This window comes from Erythranthe guttata, chromosome 12, assembly GCF_056151865.1.
Source record: "Erythranthe guttata isolate IM_541 chromosome 12, IM_541, whole genome shotgun sequence".
Classification (NCBI taxonomy): domain Eukaryota; kingdom Viridiplantae; phylum Streptophyta; class Magnoliopsida; order Lamiales; family Phrymaceae; genus Erythranthe; species Erythranthe guttata.
The window spans coordinates 14445035-14472798 of NC_142544.1; the positions used below are offsets into that span (position 1 = coordinate 14445035).

General features: G+C 37.0%; 2 protein-coding genes and 1 long non-coding RNA gene across 4 annotated transcripts; all 3 read right to left on the minus strand.

The window, feature by feature from the left end:
* Window positions 1-1950: 1950 nt before the first annotated feature.
* Window positions 1951-5903, minus strand: QPT (quinolinate phoshoribosyltransferase). 2 transcript variants are annotated; one of them, XM_088826430.1, is made up of 10 exons: window positions 5544-5903; window positions 5277-5419; window positions 4361-4494; window positions 4182-4245; window positions 3987-4069; window positions 3778-3861; window positions 3528-3680; window positions 3276-3452; window positions 2664-2731; window positions 1951-2356 (listed from the first exon to the last, which is right to left on the minus strand). In XM_088826430.1, exons 1-10 carry the CDS (start codon window positions 5597-5599, stop codon window positions 2260-2262), a joined length of 1059 nt encoding a protein of 352 aa, XP_088682556.1. In that variant the 5' UTR covers window positions 5600-5903; the 3' UTR covers window positions 1951-2259. The 2 variants fall into 2 exon arrangements, with proteins under 2 accessions (XP_088682556.1, XP_088682555.1); XM_088826429.1 differs by having other exon boundaries at window positions 5277-5428; window positions 5544-5769.
* A 2834-nt stretch (window positions 5904-8737) lies between these two features.
* Window positions 8738-10755, minus strand: LOC148766551 (uncharacterized). The gene is made up of 4 exons (XR_016035115.1): window positions 10603-10755; window positions 9601-9669; window positions 9250-9368; window positions 8738-8833 (listed from the first exon to the last, which is right to left on the minus strand). It is a non-coding gene; the product is annotated as an uncharacterized LOC148766551 (long non-coding RNA).
* Window positions 10756-13599: 2844 nt separating this feature from the next.
* LOC148766552 (uncharacterized) lies at window positions 13600-14997 on the minus strand. The gene has a single exon (XM_088827340.1). The coding sequence runs from the start codon at window positions 14995-14997 to the stop codon at window positions 13600-13602; it is 1398 nt and encodes a 465-aa protein (XP_088683466.1).
* Between the last annotated feature and the right edge of the window lie 12767 nt (window positions 14998-27764).

Consider the following 27764-nt stretch of genomic DNA (forward strand, 5'->3'; position numbering starts at 1 on the left):
ACACTCGATCTAAAGAATCCTCTAAAAATTAGTGAAACCCTTTTCCATAAGAGAACCCATACTACAAGATATAAATTTGATTGGTCTAGTAGCTCAAATTGCTTGGCTTTCGTATTTTAAACCCCAATTTAAAATAAATAGTTCAAACTTATTACAAAAGTTAACATGTAAGATGAGTACACTATACAATGATGAGTGTAACATGCATCCCTAACCTCAAGATGTTGTTATCCTCATTTGAATATTTATGAATATCTTGGGTTAAATACAATTTCCACTTCTGAAAATAATAACACTTAATAAACGTAATACTTAGTCCATCAAAGTTTTGATCAAACATTAAGAAATTATCTTTCTTTTAGATTTTTTGGGGCTGAAATGATAAATACAGAACCACTTCTAGTGAATGCAGGATATATGTTTTTCGACAATTCCTATGAATGTTGGTAATTTGGTTCCTTGCGGGCACCAGATCCAGGTCCGCTACCTTAACGGACTGTTGAGTTACCATGATTAACATCATTCCATCAAATACTTGTCGGGCCAAGGGATGGGGATCCTGGGGCAAGGGATTTCCCCTTATGGACTTTTGGTACAAGGATATATGTATTTCAATCTGACCTTTTAATTCAATCCCATCCATTTATCATGTTTCTAAGTCTCTAATTTTAAGCGAAAATCCTATAATTTCATTACTACATTTAAATTAATTTCAATATAGAGTTGTTGAAATTCAAAATTTAGATTGTAATTATTAACTTTTAGAACTTAAAAAAAAATTCATCTAAATTCAAAAAATATTATTTATCTTGAAATTTAGAAACAAAAAAGATTGTTCCTAAAATGAAGAGTTTATGGGTATATTTTGTTGGTCTAAAACACGAAAAAGAAAAGAAAAATAAAAGTGGAACATTCGACCTAGGAAAGCTTCACGAACATAGAAAAACATGTGTATGCTATAGAAGCAAATTCATTAAATTCGATAAAGTCATGTTCTTAGACCATAGTGATCAATGCCGTGAAATTCTGACAAAATAATATCGTTGAAATTTGAACACTTACATCACGTGTAAACAAAATGTCACGTGTTTACTAAAAATGCGTCATGTATTTATCAAGTCCCTTTTTGGGTTAATACAATTTGCATTTCTAAAGTATAGGTCCTGCAACACTTTTCCTCTTACTAGCATTCCTTAGCTTGAGAAATATTTAATTTGCGAATTTTTTTTTATAAAAAAGTGATATTCTTATAAAAACATTGAGAAATAGTGAAATACTATATCACTATCCCAAATGATCTAACAATATTTAAAATTAAAGAGAGTGTCAACATAATGTTTTGGATTATCGAAAAAATCTGATAGTATATATATATATACTATCAGATTAAACATTTAAAAGAAAAAAAAAAAGAAAAATCAAGCCAATTAATTTACTAGAATAGTTAAAAGAAAATTTTGGTTACTTACATTTCAATTTCCATAATCGGCATATTTAGATCGAAATTTTAGACGTCCAAGACGAGCTAGACTCATAGCGGTTTCTTATCTTTACTAACTAGTATCTGGTAATAAGTCGAATGACAAGCCAGATTAACTCCTAATTATGTAAAAAAAATGAGTAATTATTAGTTATTTTATTAACTAACAGCAAAGAGAAAAATTAATAATATTCAGAATCGTGTTAATTTCCATTTCGCCATTTTAACTTATGGTGAAAACAATAGTGTTTTTCGTCTCCCATGATTTTCATCAAAATTTACAAGTTAGTAGCCATATTTAGAGGTGTAAAGAGTTACCTGTATTCAGTCATGTAGTTCTTTTTGTTTAAATTTTTACATACAAAACCTATTTCACTTCGCTTTACTGTTTAGGTGCGTTTCAAACGACCATATTCGAACTCGATTTCAAAATAAATTAGGGTTGTTCCTACTCATTACTCAATAATGCATGTCGTAAAAAACCTTCTGAATACATAAAAGCATCAAAATTTTGTCACATAAAAGTCATGACTCGAAAAATTATACAAGTGAAACCGCCTCGACAAAGCACTAGCGAAGAATTGCATAGCAAGAATCTGCGTATAAGCGCTCTGGATTATTTGCCATGCAATTTTTCTCTTCTAGTCGAAAAGCTCACATAGTCTTGTAAATTGAAATGATGATGCGCTATATTATTAGTACCTTCCAATTAGTATAACTGTGTAATGGAGATCACGGTGAATAGTTTTCCCATTATTTTCGTCCGAATGAGAAAAAAATCATGCACGTTTTGTACGCTTCCCAACTTCAAGTGCAAGCTCCGTGTCGATTTTCAGTGAAATATCGAGGGCTTTAACAGAATGTGTTAGCGCACCACTGCATTTCAAAAGATTAACAAGTGATTAATAATTAGCTTAATCAAAATGGTTAAAAGACACAATGCCTAATTATTTTTTTGTGATATAGCTACACAAATGAGAAACCATTGCTATGTGTGTGACTAGAAAGAACTCTTACCAACATTATATAGAAACGGCACACTATATTTATAATTACATAAACAGATTAGTTCGTCGTTTAAATATAGAGCCAAAAAAAGAAATATGAAAAAAATAGAGTAAATGAATCAATTAGCTTATCGTTTCTTGATTAAATAAAGGGTGAAAATTTACGGAGGAAGTACCTGGAAATGTAGGTCACCCCAGATTGCCCAATCTTGTTTACAGTCTCGAGCGTCACATTCCCAGATGCCTGCCCACAAGATGAATCATATTAAAATCGAAATACAATAATTAAAATAAATATAGATCTATATATATGGTAAATTACAACCACCCCCTGAGGTACGATCAAATTACGAAAAATCCCCTCATGTTGGGTAATTATAACTACCCCTCAACTATAAATCTTCTTACACGTCCACCCTTGCGGTGTCAAATTTAGTGGAATCTTCTAGATTATATGGAATACTCTCAATTTTGACCCGTTTTATCCCATTCGAGCTCCACATTCTGAAACAAGATGATCATAAGATGTGTTTTTTTGGCTTGTATATATCAGAGCATCAGAAACTGCATTTTTGCACAAAACGAGTATAAACTAGAGAACATTCTCTAGAAGATTATGATGAATTTGACACCATAGGGGTGGACCTGTAAGAAGATTCATAATCGAGGGGTAGTTGTAATTATCCAAACATGAGGGGATTTTTTGTAATTTGACCATACCTCAGGTAGGTGGTTGGAATTTACCCAATATATATACACACATATCAAAATACGATTATAACATGTACCTCAGTTTCGAATCTCCCATTAATCAATTCGACAGCCTCTTTCAGCATGGATATATCAACGTCACCACTAGACAATGGGACGACCATATTATCCAGCATTATTCTTGTCAATGATGTTTTTGTTGTGGATGCATATTCTAGTACTTGATTTACTTCCTCGATTGTCCTCGTTTCGACCTGTACTCAAATATTCTTGAACAAATTAATTAAATAATATCAATATGCAATAAAAATTAAGCTTAATTGCACCACCTCAACACCCATTTGAAGATTATTTTCCTGTAAATAGAGATCGACGGCTTTCATGGCATTTGTGATACCTCCAGCTATTGATATATGATTGTCTTTTACCATCACCATATCAAACAAACCCATTCTGTGGTTTTGACCGCCACCTATTAAAACCTGCAAAAATTATCGGGTCAAAAAAGAAAGAAAAGAAAAATATGATATTACGATTATCAAGATTGGCATAAAAGGTAGAGAAGATAGAGATCTACACCGCCCATTTATCCACCAAACGTAAGGCTGGAGCAGTTTTCCTAGTCTCTAAAATGTATGCAGGGCGAGCAGCATCCGCCATTGCCTGCATTAATTTTGAATTAATCTATTTTACGTAAATAAGATTATTGTATTCGTTAGATCAATAAATAACACCTAGAAGAAAAAAACGACAAAAAAATTATGAATAATAGTGACAAAAAACAACACCTTCGTCAGAGTTGCTATTCCACTCATTCTCTGCATAAAGTTAAGCACAACCCTTTCAGCCACAACAATATTGTGTGCTCTTCCTGCATATTTTCATTTATTAGTAATAGAAAAAAAAACAAGGTCAAAGTCAAACACGAATTTCCAGAATAAATGTTCAATTTCCCGGGATTTTATTTTTTTTATATCGCTTACCATGTACTTTGCCGAATTGTAGGCCTTTGTGCACACTATCACCATCTTTTACGTACCACTCAACCTGACGAACGAACAAATAACGAGCAAATTGCTATTTCATTTTTCTTCGTAACAGAGATAAATGTTTAAAATGATGAATCTGCAGATACGATACATAGATCCAAAGTATTAATTACCTTTAGCGAAGGATCGACCTCTTTAAATACCATTTCTGCAAGTGCAATACCTGCCACAATTCCATCCTCCTTTGCCAAAAAATAGGCTTCCACTTCCATTTCGACAGGAATTGTTGCTTTACAAGTCACATCCCCTACATTTTAACCAGATACAGATACAGTTAAACCCTCTATAAATTAATACACTCAGATTAACAAAATTCTATTAAATTAGCGAAATAATTTATCGAACTAATAATTTAGTAGGTATTTACCGAGTTGGGACCAGAAGAAGCTATTATGACGTTCTACTGTATTCAGTTTCAATTCTAATGTTATTCTATCAACGAAGCTAATTTCTGAACTAAAAATAAAATCTCAAATTCGCAATATACTAGCTAACGTGTGTATATATGTATAATCTTGCAAGGATGTTTGTGCAGTTCTAAGCATTTTAATTCATTTGTTCCTTGAATAATTTAATCATCACTGTGAATAGCTAATCAACTTATATAGTTAAACCTCTATATATTTAATACAATCCGAGACTAACAAAATTCTATTAATTTAGCGAAATATTAAATTATCGAACTAACAATTTAGTAGGTTTTTACCGAGTCTGGACCGAAAGAACTTATTATTTAAGCGAGGTTATTATTTTATGAGGTTATTAATTTATCTAGTATTAATTTCTCGAGGTTCTACTGTATAAACAAATCCCTAATCAGCTTATAATCTTGAATAAATAGAATCGTCACTAATTGCATCCCTAATTAGTGATACAATTGATGATTTATCATCCTGTAATCAGTGGAATCAATCGATAAACCCTCAACACAAACCAATTGTTGCAACACTAGATGGAAATACTACACAAAAGATGTTGATTTCATTTTAAATTACCATAAACAAAAAAAAATTCACCGGTGAAATTTACCTCGATCGCCGGCGTCCTCGGAGAGCGCCAGCTGTATAACACCGTTGAGGTCATAGGTGGGGTGCGCCGGAGGCTTCACCACCAGGGAACCGGCCGGAATTCCAACGTTACTGGCGGCTGTTGCCGACATTTTCACAACCAATCTGCAAATTCTTCAAGCGTACAAAACCAAAATTGGAAAAGGAAATTAAAAAAATAAATAAATAACTCTGTTCAACCTAGGAGAGAGAGAGAGAGAGAGAGAGAGAGAGAGAGAGAGTTTCGAACCTGTTTGTAAAGGGATTCAAGGATAAGAATGGGGAGAGAGAAAGAACTCTGTTCATCAGTGGGCTGGCTATTCGGAATTTCCTTATTTAAATAAAAGTGAAATTATGATTTATATTCACAAAATCTTCTACTTTATGAAAAATAAGCTTTCTTTCTGCCGCCGAGCAAGAAAGGGGAGTGGCGGACGATGAACGATTCGCGGTGGGGCTTAACTCTAATCATTACTGAAAATAATAAAAATTGGGTAATTGGCACTTTGCACCCTTGAATTACATGGGTTTGGCACTTTACACCCTTAAATTGAAACAATAGCACTTTGCATCCTTTAATTGTAAATGGCTTGGCACTTTGCACCCTCTTGCATTTTTTGGCTAGAAAAATTATTGTCAACCGGTTAAACAGGGCAGATTTATCTTTCTAGGATCCCATACTATGATTCATCTCGTCTTCCTCCTATGTTTCTTCCTCATGAACCCGTGTTCCACAGCCAAACTTTCTCCGGCGACCAAACCACCGTTTCTTTCGGCGGGAACTTCGAGCTCGAATTCTTCTCACCAGGTAATTCTTCAAAACACTACATGGGAATCAACAAAAAAAGTCAACAAACAAACCGTAGTCTGGGTCGGGGTCGCCAACAGAGTAACCCCAATTTTCGACAAAAACTATGTCCACCTCACGATTGTTGACGGAAATTTAGTCCTCCCATATTTAGTCCACCGGTGTAAAAACCCCGAACAATTCCAGCGCCGTCGCCGCCGTGCTCAACGACGGGAACCTGGTTCTGAAAAATGATCGGGTTCAAACCCATCAAATTTCTATAGGAGAGTCTCGATAGCCCAGGAGACACATGGTTGCCCGGTGGGAAAATGGCTTACAACGAAATAACACAAACGAAGCAGCTTCTTACATCATGGAAACATCTGGACGATTATGCCCCATCTCTGTTCTCCCTCGAGCTCGGTCCAAATGTGAGTCAGTGCATCATAAGATTGGAACGGTCATATTTTCAGCTTAGTACCTGAAATGACGTTGAATTATATCTGCAATTTCAAGTTTCAACTACGTAATTCCGACGAGAGTTGCTTCCAATGAATCATAATACATGTAAAAAGACAAATCTGCCCCTCTTGGAACCCACTAAACCGGTTGCCAGTCATTTTTTCACCCAAAAAGTGTAAGAGGGTGCAAAGTGCCAAGGAATTTGCAATTGTAGGGTGCAAAGTGCTATTTTTTCAATTTAAGGGTGCAAAGTGCCAAACTGATGTAATTCAAGGGTGCAAAGTGCCAATTACCCAATAAAAATTAGTGACAAATATGATAATGAATTTATTTCAATTAGGCCCATGAAACTTAGTTTCTTTACATATTAGTCCCACTTATATTTTTTCCATTCCAAAGATCTCATTTCAAAATCATATTCCAAAAATATCAAATTTCATTTGGCATAAGTTTACCTCAATTTTCACTACATATTGAGTTGAATTTCCGCCACCACCGAAAAATTCAATTGACTAAATCAAGTTAACTAATTTAAGTCGACTCATTGGGGTTCTGCCGAGAGCTGCTAAAATCAAGTCAACTAATTAGAGCTACAACGGCTTGTTGCCGTGTCGTCGTTGACATATGGTTAAATCAAGTCAGTTAATCGGAGATTCGACGGTTCGCAATCGTGTCTCCATTGACAGCTGATTAAATTAAGTTAACTCATCAGAGCTCCGACGATTCACAGTCATAATGCCGCTGACGCCTAGTTAAATCAAGTCAATTAATCGGAACTTCAGCCCTCCGTTATTCTATGGAAACCCTAGAATGGTAAATGAGAATATATATATAGATATATCTCAAATAAAAAGTTGAAACCCGACCAAAAGGGTTTTATCAAGATTCAAGGTATCATCGTGTTTAGTTCTAATTATGTAAGCTAATAAGGGGATCCCTCCAATTATCACAATGTTGCATGAAAAATAATTTCAAAAGAAATAAACATTTCTTCATATTTGAACAATAAAATGAATCGCAGACAATTGTTATTAGAATATATAGTTGGAATATTGTTTGTAGATAAAAATTTACTATCGCATAATTTTTTTCTTTTCAGGTAAATTATACAATGTCAAGAATCTTGTTGGCTCATTCTGATAGAAAGAGAATATTTGGAGAGAAGAGAGAATAATATCTCTTACGTATATTAATCATATATATAGTTACATGTATGAAACCCTAACCTACTACACAAGGTAACCTAATATACAAGGTAACCTAATATACAAGGTAACTAGAATAAATAAGAATAATAATAATATACGTAATATATATAATAATATACGCTAATACACCCCCGCAGTCGAAACGGGAAAGGAGAAGACGTGGAGACTGGAGACAAACTGTTGGAACAGTTGAGTAGGGAGTCCTTTCGTGAAGATATCAGCAAACTGGTAGGCGGATGGGACGTGAAGAACTCGAACGTGTCCCAAAGAAACTTTGTCTCGGACAAAGTGTATATCGATCTCCACATGTTTCGTACGAGAGTGTTGAATATGATTGCTGGATAGGTAGACGGCACTAACGTTGTCACAGTAGACAATAGTGGCTTTCGAAAGTGGGCAGAGCAACTCGGAAACACTACACCACAAATTGCCATCCATAGCGTTTGAAATACGCTATTATAGGCTATCATAGCGTTTTTACAAACGCTATGTCTGCCGGAGCTATAATAGATACATGGTTTTCCATAGCGGTTTCGAAACGCTATCTTATCCTCACGTTTTATAGCGCTTTATAAATGCTACCTTATATCCACATTTCATAGCGTTTTACATTTGCTATTATTCCGTCTTTTATAGCGTTTTACAATTCCTGTCTTATGCTATGTCATAGCATTTGTCTTGCGCTATGTTACCAATAAATATTATTAATGTTTCTTTTCTGCCAATAATTATATATTTATAAATGTCATTTTATGTTCATTTGCAATGATTATCCGTATGTAATAAAATGTTAAATTGGATTCTTCACATAATTAGAATCAATATTGGATGATATTTTTATAAAACTCAAAATATATGTATGACAAGAAGAATGATGCATAAAATTCTATTAAGATAACAAAAAACAGTATAATGTTTACAACATTTAATTTCTCTAGTCGATACAATTGACCAGTTTAAAAAAGTTTTAAACTTGAAGTCAGATATAGCACTAATTCAGTTCATCCAATTGAGGATGCTAAACAACTTCAACTCATCCAATTGAGACTGCCACCTTATTTCCATCCCTCAACTTTTCATTATCTGTTAAGAAAAATAAAGAGTCTTAGTGCAAACAACATCAACAATCCTTCATAAGTCATCATTTGCTACCTACCTATACAATTAATAATAGTAAAGTATAGCATAAAAATAATTATACATTATTATAACTCAACAAGAATAAATCTTAGACAAATAATAAAGACATTGTTCAAAATAAAAATGTATTAGTTAGATGCAAAGAAAAATGTATTAGTTTCTACTCTCAGTCAAATCTGAACCAATTAACATTTTTTGTCATCAAGAGTATTTTTTGTAAAGGGTATCTTTCTAATATAAAAGAGCAAACCGACTATCAATAGAATTGCTCAATGTCTAATGTTTGTCGGAAGGTAATTGAGAATAATATAGCACCAATACGTTACCAACAAAAGAACGTGAGTGGGAAATAGACTCACCTCATTTTTGCAATATGTTATCAAGGTCCACTGAGATCACATACTTTGTGCAACTGATTGATAATTTCACTTTGCAGAAGAAAAACAAATTCACCATTCTCTACATGTAAGACTGCAGCCTGCATTAACATAGCATATAAAAATATTAAAAAGTTTGATTCAATAATACTCAAAAGAGGAATAGTATTTAAAAGTAAGATATTCTACTCAAGTTTAATTATTTAGTCACAAGTCTCAAGTAAAATTACATAAAAAAAGTCAGTTACATCGCATAAGAACAATGTACGAGCGACAAGATTATCCATACAAAAAATTCATTCCCAAATGCATCATAATCCAACATAGCATTACCTTCGAAAATTCAGAAGTCGTCTTTCTCTATTCCATCTAAATACCACGACAGCAAAAGGGGATCCACTTCTGTAAACGACCAAATCTAAACATCTAAAACACCATCACAACTAAAAAAGATACACTATTGTAAATGAGATTCTCTTAGCATCACACTTAATTGAAGAAATGAAATTCCTTAATTTTAGAGAACTTTTGATGTCAAACCCAGTGAGCCTTTGTATATAACCGTCCATCATGGTCCTTAGATTGTTGATCTCGAAAACAGTTTTTTACCAAAAAAATCCCACTTAATTGGTACACATAACATGCAAAGGTTAAAGCATTCTACACTTTTCAGAAAGTAGCCAAACTTGACATGATTCTTGATTTGGCCTTGATTGTATTCGTACAAATTCAAATGTATGAATTATGAATCGTCACACTTCGTGTAGTGCACGTGCCTTAACTCCTTAGAGCAAAAGCGATGTACTCTCTGTATCATGAATGCACTGATATTCTTACGGTATGAAATCATTTCTTCAAATATGGTATAATAAATATCCATATAATTCAACAACCAAGAAACAAACAATACTTAGGAGCAAAACAATAGGTATCTCTACATCGATTAAAATTTAGGTTAAATAATGCAATCTCTCATTTGAAACAACACAATTTCAGTTTCAAGAACATAGATATAAATACATGAGATTACTAGGTCAATTTAAACTTTTTATTTGCTCTCAAACTAAAACTAGAAAGAAAAAAAAGAGTACTCGTACAAAATTATTTAGCTACAAGTAAATCCAAAACATTCAAATTAGAGGGAAAAATATCATATATCAATGTTTTTCTTATATGAACAAATGGTTGTAAATCAATTCTAAAACCATGAATAGACATACAACTATTGTTAAAAGAAAAAAAAAAAAAAAAAGACATAAACCACATATACAGAGCCCATATGCGGAAATTATAGAAACAAAGATGGGTGGAGATAAGATTGGGATTGGAGGATACCTTGCAGTTTGCATCTAATCATGGTTTAATTAAACACATGAATTTGTGTCTTTGTATAATAAACCCTCATCAATTATTCTCTGTCGCATTTTCGGACCAGTGCTCTCCGTCTTCGTTGAATGATGGGTTAGGGTTCTTTTTTTCCCCCAAATTTATTCTGGCAAAATGTGTTTTTTTTTAATTCGCTTTTATACTTTGAAAAAGGCGGAGTGTTTGTCTAAACAAGCGCAACAATAAAAATATCAGCGTGTTGGAATTATAATCTATTATAGCGTTTGTTTATAACACTAATAAATTAATATAGAGAAAAAAAAAACAGTTATAGCATTAGTAGTAAAAACGCTATGCTTATATGCTATGAAAAACCACTTTTGTTGTAGTGAAAGTAGGTTGCATAACCAAGTCGTTTCGGCAACGGCATTTGCGACAGCTCGGTATTCGGCCTCCGCACTCGATCGAGAAGTAGTGACCTGTCGTTTGGAGGACCAAGAGATGAGGTTGTTGCCGAGGAAAACACAATAGCCCGATGTCGAACGACGAGTGTCAGGGCAGCCACCCCAATCGGCCTCGGAGTAGGCGATAATGGAGAGGTCCGGATTGGGGGAGAGCTGAAGGCCGTGATCGAGAGTCCCACGAATGTAGCGAATGATACGCTTGAGAGCAGCCATATGAGGTTCCCTCGGATCATGCATGAATAGACATATTTGTTGCACAACATAGCAGATGTCAGGACGAGTAAACGTGAGGTATTGCAGTGCACCGGCAAGGCTGCGATAGAGAGTAGGGTCAGCAACGGGGGGGTCCAGTGGTCGAACACAACTTGCTCTTTGTGTCAGCCGGCGTAAGACAAGGGTTGCAGGAAGCCATGTGTGCACGCTCTAGTATCTCGTCGGCGTACTTGTGTTGAGAGAGAAACAGCCCATTCGACGAGCGAGTGACTGAGATGCCGAGAAAGTAGTGAAGGTCGCCAAAATCCTTCATTGCGAACTCTTGAGTAAGGGCAGCGATGATAGAGCGTAGCAATTCAGGTGTGGAGGCCGTGAGTACAATGTCATCGAGGTGCATGAACTGTTGCGACAGTCGCGTGAACTGTTGTGACAATCGCGGGAACTGTTACGACAGTACACAAATAGTGAAGTGTCGGACTTGCATTCTCTGAACCCCATTCTAGTAATGTGAGATGCAAAACGCTTGTACCAAGCACGTGGTGCCTGCTTAAGACCGTAGAGTGCCTTGTTGAGACGACACACGTGAGTGGGGCGAGATGGATCGACGAATCCGGGAGGTTGCTCGCAGTAGACAGTTTCAGAGAGATTGCCATGTAAGAAGGCATTTTTCACGTCAAGTTAGTGGATTGGCCATGAGCGCGAGAGAGCAATACTGAGAACTGTTCGAACAGTTGCTGGTTTGACCACCGGACTGAATGTTTCATCGAAATCAATGCCAGGGCGTTGATCAAAACCGCGAACAACTCGTGCTTTATACCGTTCCAATGAACCATCAGCCTTCAATTTCTGCTTATATAACCACTTGCCACTGATAACATTAGTAGAAGGGGGGCGGGGCACAATATCCCATGTGTTATTTTTAATCAAAACAGTATATTCTCCAAGCATGGCCATACGCCAGTTTGGATCAAGTAGGGCATGGCGATATGTAGTGGGAGTTGGGGATGAGGTAGACACGGTAAGAGAAAAGGGGATTTTGGGCTTGTGAATACCGGCCTTGCTGCGTGTCAACATAGGATGGTTGGGTGGGGGTGAGGAAGTGGGAGGGGGAGGTTGTGGTTCCGCTGGGTGTGGAGGTGAGGGAGGACTGTCGGACGAACTGTCGTTGGGACAATTGGATGAGACAGTAGGTGGTTATGTAGTGTTGTTGGACGAATTGTTGGGGCAGTTGTGTGAGACAGTGGGTTGGACTTGTGTAGGCTGAGGAAGGAAGAGAAGTGGGTGCAGGGGTTCGGTCATATTAGAGGTGGGGGAGTTGTGGGATGAGTCGGTGGATTTAGCAAATGGAAACGGCTTTCATCAAAGATCACATGACGGGAGATAATGATACGACCGGTTGATCGATCGAGGCAACGATAGCCTTTGTGCGATGAGGGGTGACCAAGGTAGACACAAGGAGTAGAGCGAGGGGCGAGTTTGTGAGGGGTGGTGGCGGTTAAATTAGGATAACAGAGACAACCGAAGACACGAAGATGAGAGTAGGTGGGTTTTGATTTGTATAGGGATTCATGGGGCGTGCGATTTTGTGTGGATTTGGTAGGGATGATGTTGATGAGATGTGTGGCCAAATGGAGGGCTTCAACCCAATAGGTGGGGGGAAGGGAAGCTTGAAAGAGAAGTGAGCGGATCATGTTTGTGATGGTGCGGACCATGCGTTCGGCATGTCCGTTTTGAAGTGAAGAGTGGGGACATGAGAAACGGTGTAAGATACCGTGTTTGGCAAAGTATGTTTGAAAATCGGTGTTTTTTAATTCACGGCCATTATCGCACTGTAAAGCTTTAATGGGGTGCTGAAATTGGGTTTGTATAAGTTTGTGAAACTGTTGGAACAGTGAAAAAACATCAGATTTATAGTGTATTGGGAAAGTCCATGTATAGTGGGTGAAATCATCTATTAACACGAGGTAATATTTGAAACCAGAAATACTAGAAATAAGAGAGGTCCATAAATCAGCATGAATAATTTCAAAAGGTGCAACGGTAATAGAATGACTAGTAAATAAAGGTAAACGAGAATGTTTGCCTAATTGACAAGCATTACAAAGAGACTCCCGTAGGTCTTTGGTACTAGAAATGAAATTGGAAGAAAAAAGACGAGACATGACAGGGTTGCCCGGGTGACCGAGACGACGATGCCATGTAGTAGAAAAGACAGGTGTGGTGTGAGCAAGGAGGGCGGCTGCCGTTGGGCTGGGAGAAGGGGCGCCAATAGGGTATAAATCACCGGAGCTATTACACCTGAGGATGACTGCTTTGGTCCGAAGGTCCTTCACAGAAAAGCCATAAGGGTCAAATTCAACGGAACATGAATTATCTCTAGTGAATTTTCGGACAGACACAAGGTTCTTAATGATGTGGGAGTAACATAGACATTTGTTAGACGAAACGGGGTAGAGGGTAGGATGGTGTGGCCAACTTTAAGGATAGGGACGGTGGAGCCATTACCAACGATGACATGCTTGGGGAAATCATTACTAGGATTAAAAATAAAATGGAAATTACCTGAGTGAGGTGCCATGTGAGATGAGGCGCCCGTGTCCATAAACCACTGAGGTTCGCTCGAGGACTGAAGAGTCAACGTGTTGAGATGAGAGGCAAGATCCGTTGGCTGCAGGGGACCACTGTTCGATAAACTGTTGGAACAGTTCATGTGCTGTTGAGGAGGGTAATTGTAGGCAGTAGAGGAGGGGCCAGGTGTCGGATGTTGCTGTCCAACGAGATAAGCATGAGCTGTAGGAGCATGGTAAGGACCAGAAGAGCTTGGGGGAGGTCCAAGTATCGATGAAGAGGTCTGAGGCGTATAAGGGGCCCGGCAAGGTTGCGATTGGTTATGAAATGGATTGTAAACATAGTGTTGCATCGGATGTCGTGACTGACCACGACCACCACGACGGTTTGTGCGACCGCCACCTCGCTGATTGCGCCAAGAACCACCACCTCGATAACTACTGGGATTGTTGGGCCAACTGTTGGAACTGTTCGGCCAACTGTTGGAACTGTTGGGCCGAGATGCGTAGAGAACAGTAGGGGTCTGCTCCGGTTCAGCAATGCGATGTTCTTCCAACTGGAGTAGTGAACGTGTTTGGAGAAAAGATGGCAACGGAGTTTGGAAGGATATTAGATTGACAATGGTCCCGTAATGTTTTGGTAAACCGTGGAGGGTTTGGAAGACGAGTTGCTTGTCTGACACGGGGTTGCCGACGTCTGCCAAGTTGTCAGCAGTGGTTTTGAGAAGTTGACAATAATCATGGATCGAAAGAGATCCTTTCTTGAGGGACTTGAACTGTTCTTCGAGTTGGAGGGCCCAATAGTCTTCGTTGTCTGTAAAGAGAGAGGCAAGGGCCTTCCACAGATCATGAGCCATTGCGGTTTTGGAGAGAACCATGCTTGAGAGGTCCTCGGTTATGGTGCCATAGATCCAAGATTGGAGGAGGTAATCCGCGCGTTGCCATTCATCGGCGGAGATGTTGTCGGGCTTTTTGTTTCCGAGAAGCAGATCGGTGAGGCAGAAGCGGCCTGCGGTGATGATGAAGAAGTGACTCCACTTTTGATAGTTCGGATTCTTAATATCCAGGGTTACAGGAATAAGAGCTTTGATGTTAGATATAGCATGAACAAGGTGAAAGGGGTTGGAAATCATGGTCGGTGTTGGTGTTTCGTTGGCCATGGTTGAAGACAAGAAGGCAGAACGAGAAAAAAAAAATTGAAGAAGGAGAAAACGGTGGCTAGGGTTTTTGGCTTGATACCATGATAGAAAGAGAATATTTGGAGAGAAGAGAGAATAATATCTCTTACGTTTATTAATCATATATATAGTTACATGTAGGAAACCCTAACCTACTACACAAGGTAACCTAATATACAAGGTAACCTAATATACAAGGTAACTAGAATAAATAAGAATAATAATAATATACGTAATATATATAATAATATACGCTAATACATTCAAAAAATCTAGCTTAGACAGAACTGCTATTTCATGAGCCACACAACTCCATCCCCTAAGAATATTTTGAACTTTAAACTGCTATTTCATTACAAAAAGCGCATCGGTTATCATCCAACACTCCAGTTTCATCAAATTTATTCGAGTAGGTAACAAATTATGCCCTCCAAAGGAAAATATTTACTTTACTCGGGAGATTTAACGCCCAAAGTCATTTCCAATATGTTAACCATGTGACAAAACCCGAAAACAATACTTCGATTATCAATTCCTAGATCGTCCAAAAGAAGGAATCAAAGGGGTGGAACCGTGACTCGTTTCCTATAAAGAGACAAGAACTTTGGTATGTGAAGACGCCACAATCAATTGTGAAAGATTGATTGATAAGTCGGGGTGGACGCACGGAATCCTCCGATATGTTCGAAAAGTTCTTGAAGAACTAGAGAGAATAATCTCAATTTATTAATCAAAATTTGTCCATTAAAATAAACCAAATTGACTACCTATTAATAAGACCTAAAATAGACTCCTACCTAAACTATAATAAGGAAACTTATAAATAAGCAAATTCTAACGATAAAAGAACTCTAAAATAATAATTAAAAAAAACATAATAAATCCTACATTAAATAACTTGATATTCAAGTCGACTTTCCAATCACCCTTGTAAACTCGCGTAGACATGGTTATGCACGTGCAAACACTTTAAGTTCAATTTAGACATTGTTTCACTTTGAATCTCTCTCCGCTCAAAACATGAAATTTTAGACCTTTCAGTTTTCTTTTCGCAGCAGTTTGAATCATCTTAAATGGACATCAGATGAGAGATTTATGACTCGAATGATAAAGTTGTTAGAAACATGCGAAAATTTTGGGATGCACGGAATCCGACTTTCCAACGAATTTTCCTCTTTCTTTTCTTCCAGTTCTATACCATGGTCTCTTCAATCAACTCCCTTGTGTTGATTCTTATCATTTTGAACACGAACAACTTCATTAAACTCACTCACTTTCTCTTCTTCCAATTCTTCGTGTTGGAGCTAGTTAGGATCATATCACATTTCCCCATCTCCATTCTTGTTATCATATAAATTGATTGAGGTATATCACTTAAAACCCGTATTTGACAGGCAAGGGAAGAGTACAAGAGACAATGCATAACTTCCTCATGCTCATTACAAAAACCGCATCGGTTATCATCCAACACCCCTCGTTTCATCAAATTTGATTGAGTAGGTAAACAATTATTGCACGCTGTCCAAAGAATTTTTTTTTACTTTACTTCGGAGATTCAACACTCAAAGCCATTTCCTCAAGGTGTAAAAACTTGGAACGTGGTTTCTCTTGGTAGCCATTTATCCCCCAAAAATTCACCGAGCATTCGTTCCCTATTCTCCCAGAAAGCCAGCGCACATAAGCTTTTTCGAACCCCATAGACTTCTCCATGTATATGATGAATTCGATCGTAACAAAGTTTCAACAATATTCGTGGTCAGATAATTCATAGCTTTAAAAAATTTACTCAAAAGGCTATCAGACTTATCCAATAACCTCCACATTTGTTTTTGTTGGGTATCCGCCAGAAGAAGAAATTAAATAAGAATAAGCAGCCATAGAGTTATCCACAAATCAACACAATTAATTAATAGTTAAATCAATGGTAGCACTCTATCAAGACAATAATCAGCAACAAATTGACGTAGACATATAAATTATTAAACAAATAAAACCAACAGTTAATGATAACAAGAATGCAACGGTTTCAAATTAATAAATTTGCAGAACATTAAAAGCAAAAACAATTCGTAGAGATAGAATAGAATAACCAGAAGCAAATCACACAGATTTGTTGGGAAAAAATCTTCCGATAGCTGCTCCGGCGAGGTTCGATTTTCCGGCTCAGCCCTCAATGTCCGAGTCCTCGTCCAAAATCCAAGTGGGGCCTCCTAGCACTTACGACAGCCACACACACACACACACACACACACACACACACACACACACAATGTATTCCAACGAAAAACAAAGAAAATGAAACCCAAATTCAAACCCTAATCTCATCGGTTTATCGCTAAAGAAGTAATCTCGAATTCATCGAAAAAAATCGAGCTTTGTTTCTCAAAAAAAGGTTTCTATTTTTTCACTCTATTTCTGCCTCTCAAAATACACGAAGTATTCTCCTCTTTCTCGTCTCTATTTTTCTCCTTTTTTTACGTCCCCCACACAGAAAAGGAATAGGGTGCACTTATACGCCCAAATCTGTTAGAGTAGTTGACCAACAAGCCAACTTGTGGCTGTGGTCTTTCCATTTATTATTGTAATAAACAAACATTTTTCATATTAATGATAAAACACATTGGCATTCTATATATTTGTCCATTTGTCACAAGCATAGATATAGTCCTTACAGTTATTACAAGTACTAGTAATTGATCGTTAGGATCGTGAGATATTTACTTTAGTATTATAATTGTTAAAAGTGTTCCTAGTCGAAGGGTTACGCCACCAATGAGGATATCGGTCTTTCCCATTAGGAGACTAGCACTTAGTGTATGTGTACTGCATCTCATCAGTAAACGGTATTGTGATATCGGCATGCATAAGTGGGTGCTGGTAAGTTGACAAGTTCACTGAACTCCCTCACCCTAGAAATCTCTAAGTGGTTCTCAATAATCGAGTAGAGATAACTATGGTATAGCTGTACACCATTAGTCCTTATGACCTAGACATCACCGTGACTTCACTAGAGGACCAGCTGTATCGTGACCTGTCCCTGAGTTCTACCGATGAACACCCCAAGGGCCAGTGTTCGTGCAGTCCAAAATCTAGTGGGAGGTCTGTGCATTGTAGTCGGGGATTTGATCGCTAGAATAGTCTTGGATGTCTTGTGTGTTCTCATAGTTTGTAATCTCTAAGTCTCTGGCCAGAGCTGACTAAGTGATGATTAGGGAATTCGATTCTCTAAGTCATGCACGTAACGATTACAACACTTACAGCAATCGCACAGTCATTGAACTACTAAGGAGGTCTCGATGAACCAATGCCTCTAGTTCAATCGGGACATATGAATCGAAGGGATCGTACTGTACGCTAACTATATCAAAAGGTTCTTGCAGGCACTTCATTTGTATCTAGGGAATCATAACGCGTAGTTGCTAGACGCCAATCTTGATTCCTTGGGTGGTTAAGGTGAAACGAGCTTCATCTTAATCGTAACTCTAAGGGACGAGTTTAGACCACAAAGGGTTGTGGACCCACGGTTAGCTTACACCTGAACCATCGAGGGTCACACTGCTCGTGCACTCGGGATCTTTGAATAAACAGGATGTTTAATCTTTGCATGATTGGAAGTCAATGTGATTGAGTCCAACATTCGTAATTTGGAATTATGAATGATAATAAGAAAAGGAAAAGAATAGGCGAACATCTTAGTGAACTTTCTAAACTGGGAAGTTTCCAAATTTAGAAAGTCCACTGAATTAAGGTTTCCACTTTTATAAATTAGAAATCGATAATTGGCACTCGTAATGACGAGCTTCATCTTAATCGTAACTCTAAGGGACGAGTTTGAGTTTTGACCACAAAGGGTTGTGGGTCCACGGCTAGCTTACACCCGAACCATCGAGGGTCACACTGCTCGTGCACATGAGATCTTTGAATAACAGTCAGAAATAAAAAAAAAAATGTTTTATCTTTGCATGATTGGAAGTCAATATGATTAGGTCCAACATTCGTAATTTGGAATTATGAATGAGAATGAGAAAAGAAAAAGAATAGGCGAACATCTTAGTGAACTTTCTAAATCGGGAAGTTTCCAAATTTAAATAGTGCACTGAATTAGGGTTTCCAATTTTGGAAAGTTGGAAATCGAGAGTTGGCCCTCATAATGACGAGGACATTATAATGACTCCAAAAATGTAATCGCTACAATTTTCCAATCATTGAATTGAGAGAAACAAGCGAATAAAAGACTAACGAACTTAAGCTGTTGGTCCCGGTCCAACTTAAGCCCGTTAGGGCTTTTATGCAAGACACTGTAAAAACTTGATTTATAGGTCTTGCACAAAAAAAAAAAAAAAAAAAAAAAAAAAAAAAACACAACCCTAACGAAAACCCTAGCCGCTCCCTCTCTCTCAGCCGTTCTCCCCCCGCGGCCAACACTACCGCTGTCGCTGCCAACTCGCCGGAATCGGCCACTCCTTGGCCGATCTTACTGGTAGTTCTTTTCTCTTTACGTTTCTTCCATTTTATTCTAACTACATCGTGTCTAGTGCCACATTTTAGTAGATCGAAGTATACGAGGTGAAATTCGAGAGGAGGAAGACCGAAGAATTGAAGAATCGAGGAGCAGCCCTCGAGCCGACGACGCACGCGCCTCCACGCGCCGCCCGAAGACAGAGCGTGAGCCACACGCGCTGCCGTAGCTCGCACCGCCGCTGCTGCCGCTTCGCCGTTGCTGCCCCGGATTGCACGGATTGGTTTCCGTGGCAATCTTGCTTCGACTCGTGCGCCTACCTCACGCTTCAAGAGGTAATAATTCGAATCCGTATTTATTCGATTCGGTTTTCATTTAAATTAAATATGCATGTTCGTTTAGTAAGTATGTTGTATGATTTTATGTGACTACATGAAATTGATTATTTACTGCGAGCATGATTATTTGATTTAACGCGAGCATGCTAGTTGATTTAATTTCGATTAAATAATTCGCATGTATGTTGTTTTTAATTTCGCTGGAAGCGCAAAGGTACGCAATTAATTGTTTTCAAATATTGGGCATGCGTTTATGTGTTTTAAATTCGTTTAATTCGCATAAAATTTTTATTTTCCGCTGCGTACACGTGTCCGATTCTCAACAAAATCCTCCACCAAACTCACGAAGAATATGGCAACAAATCACCAAGATTTGTTGAGGATAAGAGGAAAACTTTGTTGAGAGATAAAGGGGCAGATTTGAAAAACGAATCTCCTGAATAAACAATACACTGAGATGTGATAAAATGGCGAAGAGAGATAATGGGAAAGCCAACGTGAGATTGGGCTGACTTTAATTTTGGGCTCCAAATTTTGTGGGCTGCTTTCGTAAGTGGGCTGCAAGATGATTGTTTAATGGGCCATTCACAAAGAAATATTTGGGCCACACTCTACAAATCTCCACCTGACCCAAATGGATCATCGGGACCCTTTTAGGAGAAACGAAGTCATCATTGCTGTATGACACTACGTGCACTCAAAACACAAAGTTAGTACAAGTTTAAAAAACAAAACACAAAGTAATACAAAAAACAAGCAAAACACAAAGTAATGCAAATAACAAGCAAAACACAAAGTAATGCAAATATTCTAACACATTAGAATACATCACCACCGTCGGATATCATATTGGCTTGATCTCTATGTTGGTTTTTCTTAGGCTTGGGACAATCACTAATGAAATGATTATGGTCACCGCAATTAAAAAACCTTCTATTATTAAGATTAGCCTTCGACTTACTCCAATCTCCACCATTTTTCTTACTTTGATCAATTTGACTAGAAAAAGCCTTGTTGTTTTGAAAGCGATTAGGCTGACTTTCTTTAGTAAAATTAACCTCACCAAATGATTTATCCCTATTAATTCCCAATTCAAGCTCTTTGCTTTTTAAATCATTAATCACAGTATCTAAAGTAATCTTATCTCTACCATACTTAATAGCAGACTTAACATCATTATAAATATCAGTAATGGCATTCAAGAGCACAATAGGGGTATAATCATTAATATTCTTATCACCAGTTAATTTAATATCTTGAACTAACTTGGTAAAAACATCAATATTAGCATCAATATTTTTGAGTGAGTCCAATTTAAATCCAAAAAACTTTTCAAGCAAAAACATTTTATTGCGCAAATAATTTTCTACATGAAGCTCTTCCAATTTATCCCATAAACTTCTAGCAGAATCATGTTTTCCTACTTTTCTAATCACAGAGTCACTTATATTCAAGAGAATTGCAGAATAAGCAAGATCATCAAGTTCTTCACGTTTAGCAACAGTTATAAAAACTTCATCATTTAAAGAAATCGCTTTAAAACATTTTTGATGAAATAAAATGCCTTTCATTTTCTGTTGCCAAATAGAAAAATCACCATTTCCATCGAAAGGAGCTAAAGATAACATAGATCCCATATACCAAGTATCACAAAGATAGCAAAATCACCAAGATTAAATATCAGCAGGATCAACACACAGAAAATCACAAAGATTCAATATTCTTTAGCAAGATCGAATCACAAATTTTCAAAAAATCACAAAAATAGTAGAATCACAAAGATTTTTACAATTTCAAAGCAAAATCGAATCACAAAGATTCCAATTTTTTAAATATCACAAAGATAAAGAATCACACAGATTGAGACAAAATATTAGCGGAAGCAATAAATAAAAGAATCACCAAGATTCACCAACAACAGGTATAATTATCACAAAGGACCCAACTGGTTTTGCTCTTGAGCTTCCCCAAAAGGCCTCATACCAATGGAGTTGTTATCCCCTCCTTATAAAGGATTGGTCTTTCCCATATTAAACCGATGTGGGACATTGTTTGCACTTCAACAATCCTCCCTACTGTTGGGCCCCATCGGGATAGCACAAACTGCACATTGGTATGATATTGTCTAGATTAGGGGTGGTAAACGAGCCGAGCCGGCTCGTGAGCTCGACGAACCGGCTCGTAAAAAGCTCGAACTCGGACTCGAGGTTTTCGAGCTCGAGCTTTCTGACGAGCCGAGCTCGAGCCCCATTTTAGTTGTTCATCAGCTCGCGAGCCGGCTCGCGAGCCGGATTTATTAATATTATAGAAATAAATATTATAGAAATAAATACAAATATTAAAAAAATATATAATCACAATTTTGTGTTTATTTTGTAATTTTTTAAAATATTTTTTAATAATAAAATAATAATAACATAATATTTAAAAAAAAAAAAAAAAAAAAAAAAAAGGGATTGGGCTCGAGCTCGAGCTCGAGCTCGAGCTCGACAAAATTAACACGAGCTCGAGCTCGAGCCAGAAAAAGAAGAACTCGACGAGCTCGAGCTCGAGCTCGACAAAATAAACTCGAGCTCGAGCTCGAGCCAGCCAAAAGAGGCGAGCTCGGCTCGAGCTCGGCTCGTTCACACCCCTAGTCTAGATTGGGCGAGACTCAACTGATTTTGCTCTTTAGTTTCCCCAAAAGGTTGTTATCCCCTCCTTATAAAGGATTGATCTTACCCATATTAAACCGATGTGGGACATTATTTGCACTTCAACAATCCTTCCCTGCTGTTGGGCCCCATCGGAATATTGTCTAGATTGGGCCGGACTCAACTGGTTTTGCTCTTGAGTTTCCCCAAAAGGCCTCATACCAATAGAGTTGTTATCCCCTCCTTATAAAGGATTGATCTTTCCCATATTAAAGATGTGGGACATTGTTTGCACTTCAACAATCCTCCCCTCGAACAAAGGACCACATAGGTCGGACCACCGAGTCTCCCCTTAATTTGCGCACGGGGCTCAACATCATATTTGTTCCGCGCACCAAGCCTCGAACAAATGACAACATAGGTCTGACCACCGAGCCTCCCATTAATTTACGCACGGGGCTCAATATCATCTTTGTTCCGCGCACCAAGCCTTGAACAAAGGACCACATAGGTCTGACCACACAAAGGATCACCGAGCCTCCCACTTGGAGCTCATCGAGCCACCTACCATTTGCGCACCGGGAGCTCACCATTTTTGTTCGGCACCGAGGATTCGGATATTTCACATAGATTCCGGCAATTTTCCCCACATGGTTAGGTCAAGGCCATGGCTCTGATACCACTATTGGGTAGCCGCCCGAGGAAGAAATTAAATAAGAATAAGCAGCCATAGAGTTATCCATAAATCAACATAATTAATTAATAATTAAATCAATGGCAGCACTTTATCAAGACAACAATCAACAACAAATTGACGTAGACATATAAATTATTAAACAAATAAAACCAACAATTAATGATAATCAGAATGCAACGGTTTCAAATTAATAAATTTACAGAACATTAAAGGCTATAATAATCCGTAGAGATAGAATAGAATAACCATAAGCAAATCACACAGATTTGCTGGGAAGAAATCCTCCGATGGCTACTCCGACGAGGTTCGATTTTCCGACTCGGCCCTCAATCTCCGAGTCCTCGTCCAAGATCCAAGTGGGGCCTCCTAGCACTTATGGCAGCACACACACGCATACATGTGTGTATTCCAACGAAAAACAAAGAAAACAAAACCCAAATTCAAACCCTAATCTCACCGGTTTATTCCTAAAGAAGTAAGCTCGAATTCATCGAAAAGAATCGAGCTTTGCTTCTCAAAAAAGGTCTCTCTTTTCACTCTATTTTCCCCTCTCAAAATACACGAAATATTCTCCTCCTTCTCGTCTCTATTTTTCTCGTTTTTTTCGTCCCCCACACAGAAAAAGGAATAGGGTGCACTTATACGCCCAAATCCTCCACCAAACTCACGAAGAATAAGGCAACAAATCACCAAGATTTATTGAGGCTAAGAGGAAAACTTTGTTGAGAGATAAAGGGGCAGATTTGAAAAATGAATCTGCTGAAAAAGCAAAACACCGAGATGTGATAAAAGACCATAACGAAATGACAAAACACTGAGAGATATGATGCCTTTTATTTAGTTCACAGCTCCCTATTCAAATAAAGTGCGTTGACCATAATGAAATGACAAAATTAGCCCTATGAAAAACGATGTTCTCCTCCCCAATTGTGCACAGACCCCCACCACTTAAAATAATTAAAATATACTACATGTCCTTTTATTTGTTATTATTAAAAATAAAAAAAGAACTTGACAGTTATTTAAAAAAATGCTAAAACTATATACTGGTTATTTCGGGTCGGGTTCGGGTCGGGTTCGGGTTTTGCTATTTTTTTTTTATTTTTTTTTTTTCATTTTTGAAAAATAAATAGTAACTAAATTTACTTAAGATATATATTTATATATATATATATGTATATATATACAGACATACGTATATATATATATACAGATTACAGACATACATATATATATATATACAGAGATACAGACTATACATATATATAGACATATACATACATATACTGAATTACATATACATATATATATATATATATATATATATATATATATATATATATATATATATATATATATATATATATATATATATATATATATATATATATATATATATTATATACATATATATATATATAAAAAAAAAAAAAAAAAAAAAAATTCAACCGGGTACCCGATCGGGTAACCCGGTAGGATTTCTAATACCCGGACCCGACCCGGTTTGGGAGCACCGGGTACCCGAACCCGGAAAAAACCCGGTTTCATAAAAAATTACCCGATCCGGTCGGGTAATACCCGACCGGGTCGGGTTATACCCGAATAACCCGACCCGAATGCCCACCCCTAATACTGACTATAGATATTAATATTTTTTATTTTTTATTTACAAAATAAACATAAAATAATAAAAAGAAAAAAATGTCATCTTCTCCACAGTTCATCATGCTTCTCTACTTCTGTCAAAAAAAAAAAAAATCATGCTCCTCTCCAAATTCACCATTTCTGCCGCCTCTCTTTGCCGACCAAGAATTGATTAGATAATACATCTTCCATCCGTGAACTGGATCTGATCGATTACCTCCGGCGTCGGCGGCTCCAGCGACTGCAAATCCATTCTCCGATTTCCAATCTTTCAAAATCCTTCGGAGATGTCCTCTTGACATCCACATCAGAACCAATCCCAAATTCTAGCAAAAATCTCCCTAAATCGGCAGCCTACTACGGTGCTACGGGTACCATCTCCGCCATCTACCATGGACGACATCGGTGGGCACCATCTCCACCATCTACCATGGACGAAATTGGTGGGGGAAGTTAAATAAGAGTTCGCCGGAACACAGTGATGGGGCAGCAATCGAAGCGGGTTCGACTCGGTTGCCGGAAAATTTTGACGTGCACGCGTATGTTCCGACGAACTCAGAGAAGAAGCTGGCGTGCCGTTGTTGGGAGGAAATCAAGAAAATACTAGGGCTTTAAGAAGTTTACATAATTTGCAATTTGACCCTAACATTTGTAAATTTACATTTCACTTCAATTGAGTTTATATTTATATAAAAAAGAATTTCATAGGGCATTTGTGACTTTTCACATCAAAAAACCAATAACAAATCGCACCAACAACGCGTGCATCACACGATTTGCTGGTAGGGGGGCGAGTGCCTTTGACTTCTTGACATAGGGGGGTAAGTGCTAATTGTTTTTACATAGGGGTTTTTTTAGCAATTAGACTTTTCACAGGGATAGCGCTTGCTAAAACCTCATTTCGTCCCACTAAACTTTTGCCATTTGACTCTCTAAGTACGTCAGATGGGATTGCTTGAATTACCGCTTTAATTAATATTTCGTTACCCCCCTTCGATAGTTCGATAGTCATTTTATTTTCCAACTTCGAAGACATGTGCATACTTTATCACGAATGTGCGCGAATACTTCCCTCTTCGATAAATAATCGAATTACCAAAATTTTATTAAAAATATTTAAAATTTTGATTTTTTTTTTATTAATTTTAGTTTAAATACTAATGTTACATATAGAATGCCACACCGAATTAACGATTAGGTAAGCGTCATGTACGAATTTTCGTTCGGTTCGATTCGATCGGTTTACCGGCCGAATGAACATTTCTAGATAAATTTGACATCGTACGGATGGACATGGAGGACAACATATAATTGAGGGGTGGTTGTAATTATGCAAACGAAATGGTTTTTCGTAATTATTCCTTACATCGAGGGTGGCCGTAATTTACTCAATTTTATATATAAGATTTATATACCAGCACCACATACATGCAACACGGCGGCCTCAGTCGAGCTTGGGCTTAGACTTTGTCTTCAACGATAATAATCTTTTTTGACAAAACCCATTTAGCCCAAATCTGATTGGTCTTGGGCTTTAGTAAATATTAATTATTTTATTTGGCAATGCAATTTAATTCAAATGAAGCAGTGCCACTGTTTTGAGGACGCTTCTTCATTTTGAGCATGTGTCTGTTGAGAAATGGAAAAAGTCGGATGCATCCGATCGGAAATAGATCTTTCGAATAATTTTTTTTTTTTATATGATTCACACTTTGTATTCAATTTGCGGAATTTTTGTAATTCAAAAATCTATTCCGATTTAGGAAATTTTAGAAAATTTGAGGAAATATTTTGAAATTTTAATTGAATTGGAATGTATAGAAATTTCCACTTTTTAACTATATCGAATGCCGACGTTTTTCGAGAGAAAATACAAGGGTATCTAATTTCTTGAGATACGTTATAATGTTTATTTGTTTAATAAGTTAGATAAAAACTAATCAACTCCCACTTATTAAAACATGCAATACCTAATATATTTTTAATATATAAGTGAAAATCCAATCTTAATTCCGTTCCGAAATAATTCGGAAAAATCAAAATCAAAATTTTAAACATTGAAATGAAAAAAACTTGTTACAAAATTGAAATATTTCAGATCGAAATGGGCGGTATGAAATTGTTTTCCAATTTTAGTCATCTAAAAGATAAAATACATTATAATATTGATATTACAATTTACAAGTATAAAATTGAGAAAAAAATAAATCACAATCTTATATATATGATACGTATGCATATTCCAATTTCAATCCAAAAGAAATAGAAAAATCGGAAAAATCTGACTTTCAGTTTCGAAATGAGAAATATTGTTCCACTAAATCGGAAAATTTCAGATCGAAATCGGTGCCAACCAAAAATTCCATTCTAAGGAACACATTATTCACTTGTCTGAGAAACACTAAGTACACCTGAATGTTGAACAAACATCGGATTGTCTGTTTCAACTTTCTACTACAAACTTTATTTAACTTAATATAGTTACTCAAATTTTCAAGTCCCTGTCGAACAATAGTACTGACTAGGATTGGTAATTTTAACATTAAATTATCCAGCCAAAAGAAATTGGATTTATTGCGTTTAGCACCCATGTGTTTATGTTATTATTAGTTAAGCTCCATATAATAAATTATTTTTTTGGATAAATAGCACTTACCCCTGTGGTTTGAACTTTGTGCACATGATTTCATTGTACTTTCAATATAGTACACGACACCCTTGTATTTTAATGTAAACACATAACTCCCGTGTATCTTTCTTAAAAAAATATCATCCTAATGAACATGATTATGTGCTTATATTAAAAGTATAAGGGTACAATCTGCACAAAGTTTAAACTACTGAAATGGTAATGTGCTGATATTAAAAGTATAAGATGATCACGTACGCAAAGTTCAAACCTCATGAATATTAAATGCTATTTACCCTAATGTTTTTAGCAAATTATATTATCTCCTAAAAGCACCCCATTTAGGGAG

What these genes read in the sequence shown, in the direction of transcription:
- LOC148766552 (XM_088827340.1), bottom strand. Translation starts at nt 14,997, where the DNA reads ATGGCCAACGAAACACCAACACCGACCATGATTTCCAACCCCTTTCAC.
- QPT (XM_088826429.1), bottom strand. Translation starts at nt 5,599, where the DNA reads ATGAACAGAGTTCTTTCTCTCTCCCCATTCTTATCCTTGAATCCCTTT. An exon ending in AGGTCGATCCTTCGCTAAAG is followed by an intron (nt 4,246 to 4,360) that starts GTAATTAATACT and finishes TTCGTTCGTCAG; the next exon opens with GTTGAGTGGTACGTAAAAGA. An exon ending in GTTTGGTGGATAAATGGGCG is followed by an intron (nt 3,681 to 3,777) that starts GTGTAGATCTCT and finishes TAATTTTTGCAG; the next exon opens with GTTTTAATAGGTGGCGGTCA.